At 47.7% G+C, this 15,101-nt stretch overlaps 1 protein-coding gene across 1 annotated transcript in view; it reads right to left on the bottom strand.

Annotated features, from left to right (window-relative positions):
* Positions 1 to 1,197: 1,197 nt before the first annotated feature.
* Positions 1,198 to 15,101, bottom strand: part of LOC149436197 (tetratricopeptide repeat protein 39A-like) — a 37,578-nt gene continuing 23,674 nt past the window's right edge. The window contains exons 4-6 of the mRNA XM_089661892.1: positions 7,738 to 7,793; positions 6,047 to 6,114; positions 1,198 to 1,337 (exon numbers count right to left, since the gene is read on the bottom strand). Coding sequence (XP_089518018.1) covers positions 1,269 to 1,337; positions 6,047 to 6,114; positions 7,738 to 7,793 — 193 coding nt within the window. The 3' untranslated portion in view covers positions 1,198 to 1,268. The remainder of the gene's footprint in view (positions 1,338 to 6,046; positions 6,115 to 7,737; positions 7,794 to 15,101) is intronic.

Raw genomic sequence — 15,101 nt, forward strand, 5'->3', positions numbered from 1 at the left:
GGTTCAGCTCTATAAAGTTTTCAATCCAAAATTTCTGGAGTCCTTGGTTAAAGTAGAACTAAAGGCAAAGCTTTTTTTTTTCTTGGATAGAGTGGTGATGGATTAGAATCTCTGTCAGGTTTTTATTGCTGCCTGTATCCTTGTTAGGAAGATCCATCCTCCCTATTTGTCCTGTGACCGTTCTCACCAAAAGCAAAAGAAAGTCCCAAATATATATATATATATATATAAAACCATTAAAGTTGGTTTGTTACATCCATTCAATGAAATAGCTGTTGATAGGGTCAGAAATCTCGTGATTGTGCCTTGTGACTGTTATCAGTCCTACCTGTGAAGCTGAACTCCAGGCACAGAAAAGCAGCTTATTATTGGGGGGCGCTAGTCAAGGGGGAGAAGCCACGAGCGCCAGCAGGGGGAAGAAGAGCATTGGGTCTCTCTCTCCTCATTGGCTCACACAGTAGTGGAAGCCATCGGCTCCTGCTGCTGTCATTCACAGCCAGTGAGAAGAGAGTGGGCGACGGAGCTGAGCCACACTCCGTGTGTGCATGGACACACATAGCGTGGCTCTGGAGCGAGCCTGCTCGAGTGCCCCCAATAGCAAGAGGCTTGCTATTTGGGGCAGTCAGCAGGCAGGAGGAGCCAGGACCGCCGGCGGGGGACCCAAAAAGAAGAGGATCAGGGCTGTTCTTTGCAAAACCATTGCAAAGAGCAGGGAAGTATGACATGTTTGTAATTTAAAAAACAAACAATTAACCTTTATTATCATTTGAATGAGGATCCTACCTGCACCTTCCCAACAGTGCAAGGTTCCCCAATGTCTTCACACTAATGCGGGTAAAACAGTCATTACAAATGGTTATACCTAAAGCTGGCCATACACTAGTAGAATTTTGCTTTAGCAACATTCATTCAATTTTCTAATCTTTCGTGGGGGTTAAATCAACATTTGTTTTTGATTGCATGATGAGAAAATTCAAAGCAGTGGGATGAAAAACAAAAGTCTAACAGTGAATGTGGTTTTCATTCGGGAAAGTCCATTTCTTCTAAAAGTGAATGTCAAAAGCAAATGCTTTCTCAAGTAGTTTTGAACTACTTTCTCCATGAAATCTAATTCACGGATGAGATTGTTCGTACAAAACATTCGTTCGAAAATCTACTGGTGTATGGCCAGTTTAACTAATGAACACGGCTTTCTAGCATGACCTATTAGTTCCATTCCATGGATGGTTGGGAAATGCCACCAGAAACCATCAGCACGTTTCCAGGTCTCACCGATATATCAGGTAGCTGTTCCGAACCTTCATCCCTCCTTTGATGAAGTTGATCATGTTCTCATCCTGTATGAAAACAAAGAAACAGGATGGACAGGACATTCCAGTGTCATCACAATACAGTACAAGAAAACAGAGGATGAAATCAGACTTTTCCTGTGACTGGAGTAAAAGTGGAAGGACCAGTACAGCCGGTTTAGAGTTTTTAGATGCCCCGACTGTGGCTCATGTCGGCTTGTGGTGATGACTTATTAGTTAAAAAGGGAACTATTGTCTATTCCTAGTGGAGTTAAAGTGGAAGTTCAGCCTATTCCTAAGGAAGCCTAAATATCCACCCACCCCCCTTCTAAACCCTATTCTATATACCCTGTGAAAGGAAGATTGTATACTTACCTGAGAGCAATTAAGTCTGCCCATATGGAAGAAAAATATATTTGAAATATATTTTAAAAATACTCTTTCCAAATATATTGACATATATTTGAAATGCTACAATTTTGGCCATATTCAATATATTTCAATAAATATATACCGTATGTTTCGCTGCATAAGATGCACTTTTTTCCCCCCAAAAAAGGGGGAAAATGTCAGTGTGTCTTATGGAGCGAATATGGAGCGGCCGGTCCGGTATTTCCACCGCCGCCGTGTCAGAATACCGGGCCGGCCGCTCAGCTCTGCAGCGGGACCTTACCTGTTCCTCTATCCAGCCCCGCGCTGTCTTCCCGGCTTCTGTAGTGTGGGCGCTGGGCTTGACAGCCGGGTGCCAAGTGCGCATGCGCAAGAAGCGGTGCGCTTTGTGAATGGTAAGGCGGCACCTGGGACAAATGACAGGTCCCAGAAGCCGCCGGACCAATCACAGAGCACAGCGCTTCTCGCTAATGCGCACTGGGCACCCGGCTGTCAAGCCGAGCGCCATTACAGAAGCCGGGAAGACAGCACGGGGCTGGATAGAGGAACAGGTAAGGTCCCGCTGCAGAGCGGACACTACACAAAGAACAACTCTGTGGAAGTAAGAGCGGGTACCTATCAAATTCATCTCCTGTACTGTCCACAGTCTCTGGTCATCCCCTGTACTGTGTCTGCAGTCTCTGGTCATCCCCTGTACTGTGTCTGCAGTCTCTGGTCATCCCCTGTACTGTGTCCGCAGTCTCTGGTCATCCCCTGTACTGTGTCCGCATCTGGTCATCCCCTGTACTGTGTCCGAAGTCTCTGGTCATCCCCTGTACTGTGTCCGCAGTCTCTGGTCATCCCCTGTACTGTGTCCGCAGTCTCTGGTCATCCCCCGTACTGTGTCCGCAGTCTCTGGTCATCCCCCGTACTGTGTCCGCAGTCTCTGGTCATCCCCCGTACTGTGTCCGCAGTCTTTGGTCATCCCCCGTACTGTGTCCGCAGTCTCTGGTCATCCCCCGTACTGTGTCCGCAGTCTCTGGTCATCCCCCGTACTGTGTCCGCAGTCTTTGGTCATCCCCCGTACTGTGTCCGCAGTCTTTGGTCATCCCCCGTACTGTGTCCGCAGTCTCTGGTCATCCCCCGTACTGTGTCCGCAGTCTCTGGTCATCCCCCGTACTGTGTCCGCAGTCTCTGGTCATCCCCCGTACTGTGTCCGCAGTCTCTGGTCATCCCCTGTACTGTGTCCGCAGTCTCTGGTCATCTCCTGTACTGTGTCCGCAGTCTCTGGTCATCTCCTGTACTGTGTCCGCAGTCTCTGGTCATCTCCTGTACTGTGTCCGCAGTCTCTGGTCATCCCCCGTACTGTGTCCGCAGTCTCTGGTCATCCCCCGTACTGTGTCCGCAGTCTCTGGTCATCTCCTGTACTGTGTCCGCAGTCTCTGGTCATCTCCTGTACTGTGTCCGCAGTCTCTGGTCATCTCCTGTACTGTGTCCGCAGTCTCTGGTCATCTCCTGTACTGTGTCCGCAGTCTCTGGTCATCTCCTGTACTGTGTCCGCAGTCTCTGGTCATCTCCTGTACTGTGTCCGCAGTCTCTGGTCATCTCCTGTACTAGGTCTGCAGTCCATTGGTTCAGAATATTTTTTTTCCTGTTTTCTTCCTAGGTGCGTCTTTTGGTCAGGTGCATCTTATGGAGCAAAAAATACGGTACACATATTCTGCTTGTTGAAATGCGTTTTTTATTACAAAATATATGAAAAATATTTTTTAAAATACATTTCAAATATACGGTATGTCTTTAAAAATACAAATCTACATTTTTGAAATGCATTTACAACTATATGTAAAAATATATGTTAAAATTACTTTTTTATATGTTAAAAAAAATCTGAAGAATATATTTTAAATATTTTAAAAAAATGTTTTAAACATATATACATATTTTTTTTTAACATATAAAAAAGTCATTTTAACATATATTTTTACATATATTTGTAAATTCATTTCAAAAATTTAGATTCACATTTTTAAAGGCATACAGCATATTTGAAATGTATTTTTTTTATATTTTTCATATATTTTGTAATAAAAACACATTTCAACATGCAGTATATGTGTATATATTTATTGAAATATATTGAATACGGTCAAAATTGTAGCATTTCAAATATATGTCAATATATTTGGGAAGAATATTTTTAAAATATATTTCAAATATATTTTTCTTCCTTGTGGGTGGTCACATGATCTCTTCAGCGGCCAGCTTCAGTGAAGAGGAGAGACTGCCAGGAAATTGTTGCGGAGCCTTGGCGCTGACATCACCCATCGACTTACTATGGGGCACCCGTTGTCAGCTGTCCCTCCTCTACACTGAAGCCACCGCTCACAGCTGACCATGTGACCGGACCAGATCACTCTCAGATAGGTAAAGTATACACAAGCATAGATAGAATAGGGTTTAGAAGGGGGATGGGAGCAGATTTAAAGTAGTTGTAAAGGCTCCAGTTTTTTTTAACCTTCATGCATTCTATGGATGAAGGTAAAAAACCTTCTGAGTGTAGCAGCCAGCCTCCCTCCCAGCCCCCCTAACACTTACCTGAGCCCCATTGAGATCCAATGATGTGCACAAGAGCCTTGGCTCTCCAGGGGTTCTGCTCTCCCTTCTCACTGGTTTTAAATCACAGCCAGTGAGCCAATGAGAAGAGAGAGGGGGCGAGCCTGAGCTGCAGCTCTTTGTGTGAATGGACTTACAGGACAGTAGCTCAGGAGCTTGGGTGCCCACCATAGAGATTTGAAAATCCCGCTCTTCTCTGTGCAGCACTTCTGGGATAAACCAAATTCACTGTGCAAGCGCTGACCAATCAAGAACGCTCTGGCCTGTCCTGGAAGCACTGCACAGAAAATAGGGAGAAGAGTGGGGATAAGTACAGCAGGGCCTGGGGAGGGGGGGCAAACAGAATGTACAGTGTTCGTTCTTTTCATTTTTTCTGAAAAGATGAATAATTTAAACAATTCCAGGTATGGCATAGCTGCACTGCTCCAGCTTGGACCAAAGTAACTCTGCATATTCCACACCTGTGGGATCCCTCTAGAAGCTGGAAATCACTGTAGAGGACACAGCTGCACCAGTGGTCTCCACTTGCTTACGAGTCCTGTGCAGAGTGGCTGCCCAGCTGCATTGTGAATACAGGAGGTCAGCTACTTGGCCTGGTCAATATTTAGACAATACTAGGTATTTTTTCAATGAATGCAAAGTATTTTCTGATTGGATGAGGTGGAACATTGACGTCACGCTCTCCACCTCGTCTAGTCAGAGAACACTTTGCATTCTTTGAGAAAATACAAAGCATTCTCTGAATGGCACCCATGCTGAGCAGGCCACCTCATGTGTTCAGTCTTCACATCCCATAAAGCCAAGGCGTATGCAGCTAACGTGAAAATTCAACCAGTATATGCAGAGACAGTATAACTCCTATTAATGTTTGGTGTAGAATGGACACCACTATCCATGGAGATTTCATAGAACTGAGCCCCTGTCATTCAACTCCCTTGTAGGTGGAGCGCAAATATCAGGGTGGCTTCAGAAGACCCAGCATGGCAGATAGCCACATAATAGGTGGACAGCACAGTGGCTAAGTGGTTAGCAGCTCTAGGGTTGTTGGTTCGAATCCCAAACACGGCACTACCTGCATGGAGTTTACATGTTCTCTCTGTGCCTGCGGGGGTTTCCTCCCACTCAAAAAGACATGCTGGTAGCTAAATTAGGTCTTGTTTAAACTGGCCCTAGTATGTGTATGTATGAATGTGAGTTAGGGACCTTAGATTGTACACCCCTTGAGGGTTAGGGACTGATGTGAATGTACAATATATATGTAAAGCTCTGCGTAAACTGACAGCGCTATATAAGTACCTGAAATAAATGAAATTTACCAAAGTTCTGATAGTTAATTTTTCTGAATTGACAGGATGGATAACAAAGGGAACGGCAAACAATGATTATGGCATATGTAACCATGTAAATTTTTTTCCCCACAAGGGTTTACGAACCCTTTAAAGTGACTTTTTACCATTCCTTGTGCTATCCCATCTAACAGTACCTGTACATACAGACTGACTGCACCCGCTCTCCTGTCACAGATCTCTAGCCATCCCTAGATAGCAGCTGTGACAACTCCGTGTAAAAGTTGGCTTTACCTTCAATTACATAAAGTCTGCCCAGACACAAGGACACGTTTGGAGGGAATTTCTTTTTTTTTTTCCTTTTGGCTGAATGCACAGCCATTAGATATAAATATGAATTCACAGTATATACTTACAGAAAAGACACTACACTCTCCCATTAAGAGGTCATCTATGCCTGAGTCCGTAAAGAAGAGAAACACAAACCTGCAGGAAAATCAGAGCCGCTCTCTGTAACAAACACTCGGCATAGCAAACCTCCGCGTGTATTTCAACTGCAACACCAAAAAGACAACATTGTAACAAAACTGAGACATAATTGCATGGCAGTCAAGCTATGCTCTCTAGCTGAACTACAAGTCTCAGCATGCTGACCCAAGCAAGACAGGCTTAGCATAACTAAAGGCAAAACCTTTTTTTTTTGTCCCCCCTTCACCCCCCCCCCTTTTTTTTTTGGATAGAGTGGATTAGAATACCTATCAGGTTATGGAGATTCACCATATTTGTCCTGTTTGTCGTCATCAATGAGAGTGCCAGTGAAAGAAAAATCACAAACTTTGGGTTGTCACCAGAACAAGAATAGATTTCCATCTTCCAATGGGGACACTGGTTCTGGCTCTGGTGAGCACAGGGATTTCCTCATTTTGAAAGGATTTCCTCTCAAATCTCCATAATGGGAGCAATGAATAAATGAAGATATATGAAAGGGGTTATAACCCTTCCTTACTCTATCAAGAATGAGAAAAAAGTTTTGCCTTCAGTTCTACTTTAACAAGAAAGTTATTAGAGCCCAACTTTGTAATCATTTCATGTACTGAACACTAAGGGGCGTATTAATAAATGGGGCACAATTGAATGTTCTCAGGCTATATTCCCTGCAGATTGAATGCGAAACATACCACACTATAACCACTAGATGGAATTGATGGTACTTATTTCCTGTGATAGTTGGTGTCATCTAGTGGCCATAATGGGGTATTTTCACCATTTCACAAGGGCAGCACAGTGGCTAAATGGTTAGCACTTCCGCCTGGCAGCACTAGGGTCACTGGTTCAACTCCCAACCACGGCACCACCTGCCTGGAGTTTGCATGTTCTCCCTGTGCCTGCGTGGGTTTCCTCCAGGTACTCCAAAGACATGCTGGTAGGTTAACTGGATCCTGTCTAAATTGTCCCTAGTATGTGTATGAATGTGAGTTGGAGACCTTAGATTGTACACCCCTTGAGGGTTAGGGACTGATGTGAATGTACAATATATATATATATATATATATATATATATATATATATATATATATATATATATATATAAAAATAAAGCACTGCGTAAATTGATGACGCTATATAAGTACCTGAATTTAATAAAAAATTCACAAATTCTCAATCTGCAGAGAATATTCAGTATTGCCCCATTTGTACAGAACAAATTTACATGCAGTTTCCAAGGATGAACAGGTATGCATTTTTTTTTTATAAGGCAGCTCTATAAATATATGCATTTATTAGAACACAACATTTTGTCATTCAGAGCCTGTATGTATGGTACATGTAAAACCAAAACCTTTTTTTATTTATTTTTTTTTAAATTTTGTGTAGGAAAGGGTTAGAATTTAGAATCATGTCATACACTCCCTTTCATTTCCTGTTGCATCACTAATAAAGGACGTGACGCAACAAAACATACTGACTGGGCTTTAACTTTTCCCTACTTTATTAAAAAAAGAACAAAAAACAAAAACACAAGAAAAAAAAAAAAAGCTTAAGGTAAGTGACAGCACTTCTTAATTGTACCCTGGGCAAAAATGAACATTTAACCATTGCAGTACATGGGGAGCCCCACAGCCAGGTCAGTTAAAAATTCCCCGGAGTTCAGCTTTAATCCACAAATCACTTCTCACCTTCTGTATAGGATTCTGCTCCTGATTTATTAATAAGTGAGGTTTTCTTTCTGAACCTGAAAAAATATGACAATAAAAAAAAAAATTGTATTCATATACTAACATATAGGAAAAACAGCGATCTGACTTTACCCATGACTTACCATCAGTGCAACGATTAAATCCCACTGTCCAGGCAATCTAAGATATTATTATACAGTGTTTATATAGCGCCAAAGACAAACACATTGTCTGATAGGGTCCCACTATAGAGCTGAAACTGAAACCGTTAACACACACATATGAACACTGCTTTACTTGTATTTTTGTCCATCCAATCCTATCTATATATGGGAGACCAGATATAGTGAATGCAGGGTCCTGGGGAGACCAGATATAGTGAATGCAGGGTCCGGGGAGACCGGATATAGTGAATGCAGGGTCCTGGGAGACCAGATATAGTGAATGCAGGGTCCGGGGAGACCAGATATAGTGAATGCAGGGTCCGGGGAGACCAGATATAGTGAATGCAGGGTCCGGGGAGACCAGATATAGTGAATGCAGGGTCCGGGGAGACCAAATATAGTGAATGCAGGGTCCGAGGAGACCAGATATAGTGAATGCAGGGTCCTGGGGAGACCAGATATAGTGAATGCAGGGTCCTGGGGAGACCAGATATAGTGAATGCAGGGTCAGGGGAGACCGGATATAGTGAATGCAGGGTCCCGGGAGACCGGATATAGTGAATGCAGGGTCCTGGGAGACCAAATGTAGTGAATGCAGGGTCCGGGGAGACCAGATATAGTGAATGCAGGGTCCGGGGAGACCAGATATAGTGAATGCGGGGTCCTGGGGAGACCAGATATAGTGAATGCAGGGTCCAGGAGACCAGATATAGTGAATGCAGGGTCCAGGAGACCAGATATAGTGAATGCAGGGTCCAGGAGACCAGATATAGTGAATACAGGGTCCGGGGAGACCAGATATAGTGAATGCAGGGTCCGGGGAGACCGGATATAGTGAATGCAGGGTCCTGGGGAGACCAGATTTAGTGATTGCAAGGTCCGGGGAGACCAGATATAGTGAATGCAGGGTCCGAGGAGACCAGATATAGTGAATGCAGGGTCCTGGGGAGACCAGATATAGTGAATGCAGGGTCCTGGGGAGACCAGATATAGTGAATGCAGGGTCCGGGGAGACCAGATATAGTGAATGCAGGGTCCTGGGGAGACCAGATTTAGTGATTGCTAGGTCCGGGGAGACCAGATATAGTGAATGCAGGGTCCTGGGGAGACCAGATATAGTGAATGCAGGGTCCTGGGGAGACCAGATATAGTGAATGCAGGGTCCTGGGGAGACCAGATATAGTGAATGCAGGGTCCGGGGAGACCAGATATAGTGAATGCAGGGTCCTGGGGAGACCAGATATAGTGAATGCAGGGTCCGAGGAGACCAGATATAGTGAATGCAGGGTCCTGGGGAGACCAGATATAGTGAATGCAGGGTCCTGGGGAGACCAGATATAGTGAATGCAGGGTCCTGGGGAGACCAGATATAGTGAATGCAGGGTCCGGGGAGACCAGATATAGTGAATGCAGGGTCCGGGGAGACCAGATATAGTGAATGCAGGGTCCGGGGAGACCAGATATAGTGAATGCAGGGTCCGGGGAGACCAGATATAGTGAATGGAGGGTCCGGGGAGACCAGATATAGTGAATGCAGGGTCCTGGGGAGACCAGATACAGTGAATGCAGGGTCCGGGGAGACCAGATACAGTGAATGCAGGGTCCGGGGAGACCAGATACAGTGAATGCAGGGTCCGGGGAGACCAGATACAGTGAATGCAGGGTCCAGTGAATGCAGGGTCCGGGGAGACCAGATACAGTGAATGCATTGTCCGGGGAGACCAGATATAGTGAATGCATTGTCCGGGGAGACCAGATATAGTGAATGCAGGGTCCGAGCAAACCAGATATAGTGAATGCAGGGTCCTGGGAGACCAGATATAGTGAACGCATGGTCCAGGGAGACCAGATATAGTGAATGCAGGGTCCGGGGAGACCAGATATAGTGAATGCAGGGTCCTGGGAGACCGGATGTAGTGAATACAGGGTCCGGGGAGACCAGATATAGTGAATGCAGGGTCCTGGGGAGACCAGATATAGTGAATGCAGGGTCAGGGGAGACCGGATATAGTGAATGCAGGGTCCGGGGAGACCAGATATAGTGAATGCAGGGTCCTGGGAGACCAAATGTAGTGAATGCAGGGTCCGGGGAGACCAGATATAGTGAATGCAGGGTCCGGGGAGACCAGATATAGTGAATGCGGGGTCCTGGGGAGACCAGATATAGTGAATGCGGGGTCCAGGAGACCAGATATAGTGAATGCAGGGTCCTGGGGAGACCAGATATAGTGAATGCAGGGTCCAGGAGACCAGATATAGTGAATGCAGGGTCCAGGAGACCAGATATAGTGAATGCAGGGTCCGGGGAGACCAGATATAGTGAATGCAGGGTCCGGGGAGACCAGATATAGTGAATGCAGGGTCCGGGGAGACCAGATATAGTGAATGCAGGGTCCTGGGGAGACCAGATTTAGTGATTGCAAGGTCCGGGGAGACCAGATATAGTGAATGCAGGGTCCGAGGAGACCAGATATAGTGAATGCAGGGTCCTGGGGAGACCAGATATAGTGAATGCAGGGTCCTGGGGAGACCAGATATAGTGAATGCAGGGTCCTGGGGAGACCAGATATAGTGAATGCAGGGTCCTGGGGAGACCAGATATAGTGAATGCAGGGTCCTGGGGAGACCAGATATAGTGAATGCAGGGTCCGGGGAGACCAGATATAGTGAATGCAGGGTCCGGGGAGACCAGATATAGTGAATGCAGGGTCCGGGGAGACCAGATATAGTGAATGCAGGGTCCGAGGAGACCAGATATAGTGAATGCAGGGTCCTGGGGAGACCAGATATAGTGAATGCAGGGTCCGGGGAGACCAGATATAGTGAATGCAGGGTCCGGGGAGACCAGATATAGTGAATGCAGGGTCCCGGGGAGACCAGATATAGTGAATGCGGGGTCCGGGGAGACCAGATATAGTGAATGCAGGGTCCTGGGGAGACCAGATACAGTGAATGCAGGGTCCGGGGAGACCAGATACAGTGAATGCAGGGTCCGGGGAGACCAGATACAGTGAATGCAGGGTCCGGGGAGACCAGATACAGTGAATGCAGGGTCCAGTGAATGCAGGGTCCGGGGAGACCAGATACAGTGAATGCATTGTCCGGGGAGACCAGATATAGTGAATGCATTGTCCGGGGAGACTGGATATAGTGAATGCAGGGTCAGGGGAGACCGGATATAGTGAATGCAGGGTCCGGGGAGACCAGATATAGTGAATGCAGGGTCCTGGGAGACCAGATATAGTGAATGCAGGGTCCTGGGGAGACCAGATATAGTGAATGCAGGGTCCTGGGGAGACCAGATATAGTGAATGCAGGGTCAGGGGAGACCAGATATAGTGAATGAAGGGTCCGGGGAGACCAGATATAGTGAATGCAGGGTCCTGGGAGACCAAATGTAGTGAATGCAGGGTCCGGGGAGACCAGATATAGTGAATGCAGGGTCCTGGGGAGACCAGATATAGTGAATGCAGGGTCCGGGGAGACCAGATATAGTGAATGCAGGGTCCTGGGGAGACCAGACATAGTGAATGCAGGGTCCAGGAGACCAGATATAGTGAATGCAGGGTCCGGGGAGACCAGATATAGTGAATGCAGGGTCCGGGGAGACCAGATATAGTGAATGCAGGGTCCTGGGGAGACCAGATTTAGTGATTGCAAGGTCCGGGGAGACCAGATATAGTGAATGCAGGGTCCGAGGAGACCAGATATAGTGAATGCAGGGTCCGAGGAGACCAGATATAGTGAATGCGGGGCCCTGGGGAGACCAGATATAGTGAATGCAGGGTCCTGGGGAGACCAGATATAGTGAATGCAGGGTCCGGGGAGACCAGATATAGTGAATGCAGGGTCCTGGGGAGACCAGATATAGTGAATGCAGGGTCCTGGGGAGACCAGATATAGTGAATGCAGGGTCCTGGGGAGACCAGATATAGTGAATGCAGGGTCCGGGGAGACCAGATATAGTGAATGCAGGGTCCGGGGAGACCAGATATAGTGAATGCAGGGTCCGGGGAGACCAGATATAGTGAATGCAGGGTCCTGGGGAGACCAGATACAGTGAATGCAGGGTCCGGGGAGACCAGATACAGTGAATGCAGGGTCCGGGGAGACCAGATACAGTGAATGCGGGGTCCGGGGAGACCAGATATAGTGAATGCGGGGTCCGAGGAGACCAGATATAGTGAATGCGGGGTCCGAGGAGACCAGATATAGTGAATGCAGGGTCCTGGGGAGACCAGATATAGTGAATGCAGGGTCCGGGGAGACCAGATACAGTGAATGCAGGGTCCGAGGAGACCAGATATAGTGAATGCAGGGTCCGGGGAGACCAGATATAGTGAATGCAGGGTCCGGGGAGACCAGATATAGTGAATGCAGGGTCCGGGGAGACCAGATATAGTGAATGCAGGGTCCGGAAAGACCAGATATAGTGAATGCGGGGTCCGGGGAGACCAGATATAGTGAATGCGGGGTCCGGGGAGACCAGATATAGTGAATGCGGGGTCCGAGGAGACCAGATATAGTGAATGCAGGGTCCTGGGGAGACCAGATATAGTGAATGCAGGGTCATGGGGAGACCAGATATAGTGAATGCAGGGTCAGGGGAGACCAGATATAGTGAATGCAGGGTCCGGGGAGACCAGATATAGTGAATGCAGGGTCCTGGGAGACCGGATGTAGTGAATGCAGGGTCCGGGGAGACCAGATATAGTGAATGCGGGGTCCGAGGAGACCAGATATAGTGAATGCAGGGTCCTGGGGAGACCAGATATAGTGAATGCAGGGTCCTGGGGAGACCAGATATAGTGAATGCAGGGTCCTGGGGAGACCAGATATAGTGAATGCAGGGTCCTGGGGAGACCAGATATAGTGAATGCAGGGTCAGGGGAGACCAGATATAGTGAATGAAGGGTCCGGGGAGACCAGATATAGTGAATGCAGGGTCCTGGGAGACCAAATGTAGTGAATGCAGGGTCCGGGGAGACCAGATATAGTGAATGCAGGGTCCGGGGAGACCAGATATAGTGAATGCAGGGTCAGGGGAGACCAGATATAGTGAATGCAGGGTCCTGGGGAGACCAGATATAGTGAATGCAGGGTCCAGGAGACCAGATATAGTGAATGCAGGGTCCGGGGAGACCAGATATAGTGAATGCAGGGTCCGGGGAGACCAGATATAGTGAATGCAGGGTCCTGGGGAGACCAGATTTAGTGATTGCAAGGTCCGGGGAGACCAGATATAGTGAATGCAGGGTCCGAGGAGACCAGATATAGTGAATGCAGGGTCCTGGGGAGACCAGATATAGTGAATGCAGGGTCCTGGGGAGACCAGATATAGTGAATGCAGGGTCCGGGGAGACCAGATATAGTGAATGCAGGGTCCGGGGAGACCAGATATAGTGAATGCAGGGTCCGAGGAGACCAGATATAGTGAATGCAGGGTCCTGGGGAGACCAGATATAGTGAATGCAGGGTCCGGGGAGACCAGATATAGTGAATGCAGGGTCCGGGGAGACCAGATATAGTGAATGCAGGGTCCGGGGAGACCAGATATAGTGAATGCAGGGTCCGGGGAGACCAGATATAGTGAATGCAGGGTCCCGGGGAGACCAGATATAGTGAATGCAGGGTCCGGGGAGACCAGATATAGTGAATGCAGGGTCCTGGGGAGACCAGATACAGTGAATGCAGGGTCCGGGGAGACCAGATACAGTGAATGCAGGGTCCGGGGAGACCAGATACAGTGAATGCAGGGTCCGGGGAGACCAGATACAGTGAATGCAGGGTCCAGTGAATGCAGGGTCCGGGGAGACCAGATACAGTGAATGCATTGTCCGGGGAGACCAGATATAGTGAATGCATTGTCCGGGGAGACCGGATATAGTGAATGCAGGGTCCGAGCAAACCAGATATAGTGAATGCAGGGTCCTGGGAGACCAGATATAGTGAACGCATGGTCCAGGGAGAGCAGATATAGTGAATGCAGGGTCCGGGGAGACCAGATATAGTGAATGCAGGGTCCTGGAGAGATCAGATACAGTGAATGCAGGGTCCGGGGAGACCAGATATAGTGAATGCAGGGTCCGGGGAGACCAGATATAGTGAATGCAGGGTCCGGGGAGACCAGATATAGGGAATGCAGGGTCCGGGGAGACCAGATATAGGGAATGCAGGGTCCGGGGAGACCAGATATAGTGAATGCAGGGTCCGGGGAGACCAGATATAGTGAATGCAGGGTCCGGGGAGACCAGATATAGTGAATGCGGGGTCCTGGGGAGACCAGATATAGTGAATGCAGGGTCCGGGGAGAGTGGATATAGTGAATGCAGTGTCCGGGGAGACCAGATACAGTGAATGCAGGGTCCGAGGAGACCAGATATAGTGAATGCAGGGTCCGGGGAGACCAGATATAGTGAATGCGGGGTCCGAGGAGACCAGATATAGTGAATGCAGGGTCCGGGGGAGACCAGATATAGTGAATGCAGGGTCCGGGGAGACCAGATCCAGTGAATGCAGGGTCCGAGGAGACCAGATATAGTGAATGCAGGGTCCGGGGAGACCAGATATAGTGAATGCGGGGTCCGAGGAGACCAGATATAGTGAATGCAGGGTCCTGGGGAGACCAGATACAGTGAATGCAGGGTCCGGGGAGACCGGATACCGTGAATGCAGGGTCCGGGGAGACCGGATATAGTGAATGCAGGGTCCGGGGAGACCAGATATAGTGAATGCAGGGTCCTGGGGAGACCAGATATAGTGAATGAAGGGTCCTGGGGAGACCAAATATAGTGAATGCAGGGTCCGGGGAGACCAGATATAGTGAATGAAGGGTTCGGGGTTTAGTAACATTTTAATTGTGCCTTTTATATCTGTCTGGAGCTCAGCTTTAATCCCATGGAACGAAAAGAATATTGGCTGTGCTAGAATGTTTCAGTCTACAACCTACTTTCTGACAAAAGTGAAACACACTGGACTACCAAAGCTTTTCCTTAAAGCTGTATAATGAATGTGCCAAATATAATAAATATTTTATTGTGTAAGCTGCTAGATGGTGTTCTTCCCAACTCACCCTAAAAGCCAGAGAGTCGCCCTGTTTTTTTTTTCTCTCTCTCACCCAGCATGACATATACTTCTTCCTCTCATTCACCCAGGGGCGGACTAACCATTCGAGCACTCGGCACTGCCCGAGGGCTGGGG

The sequence above is a fragment of the Staurois parvus genome, unplaced genomic scaffold, assembly GCF_062004578.1.
Source record: "Staurois parvus isolate SC_StPar_1 unplaced genomic scaffold, SC_StPar_1.0 ptg001400l, whole genome shotgun sequence".
NCBI lineage: Eukaryota > Metazoa > Chordata > Amphibia > Anura > Ranidae > Staurois > Staurois parvus.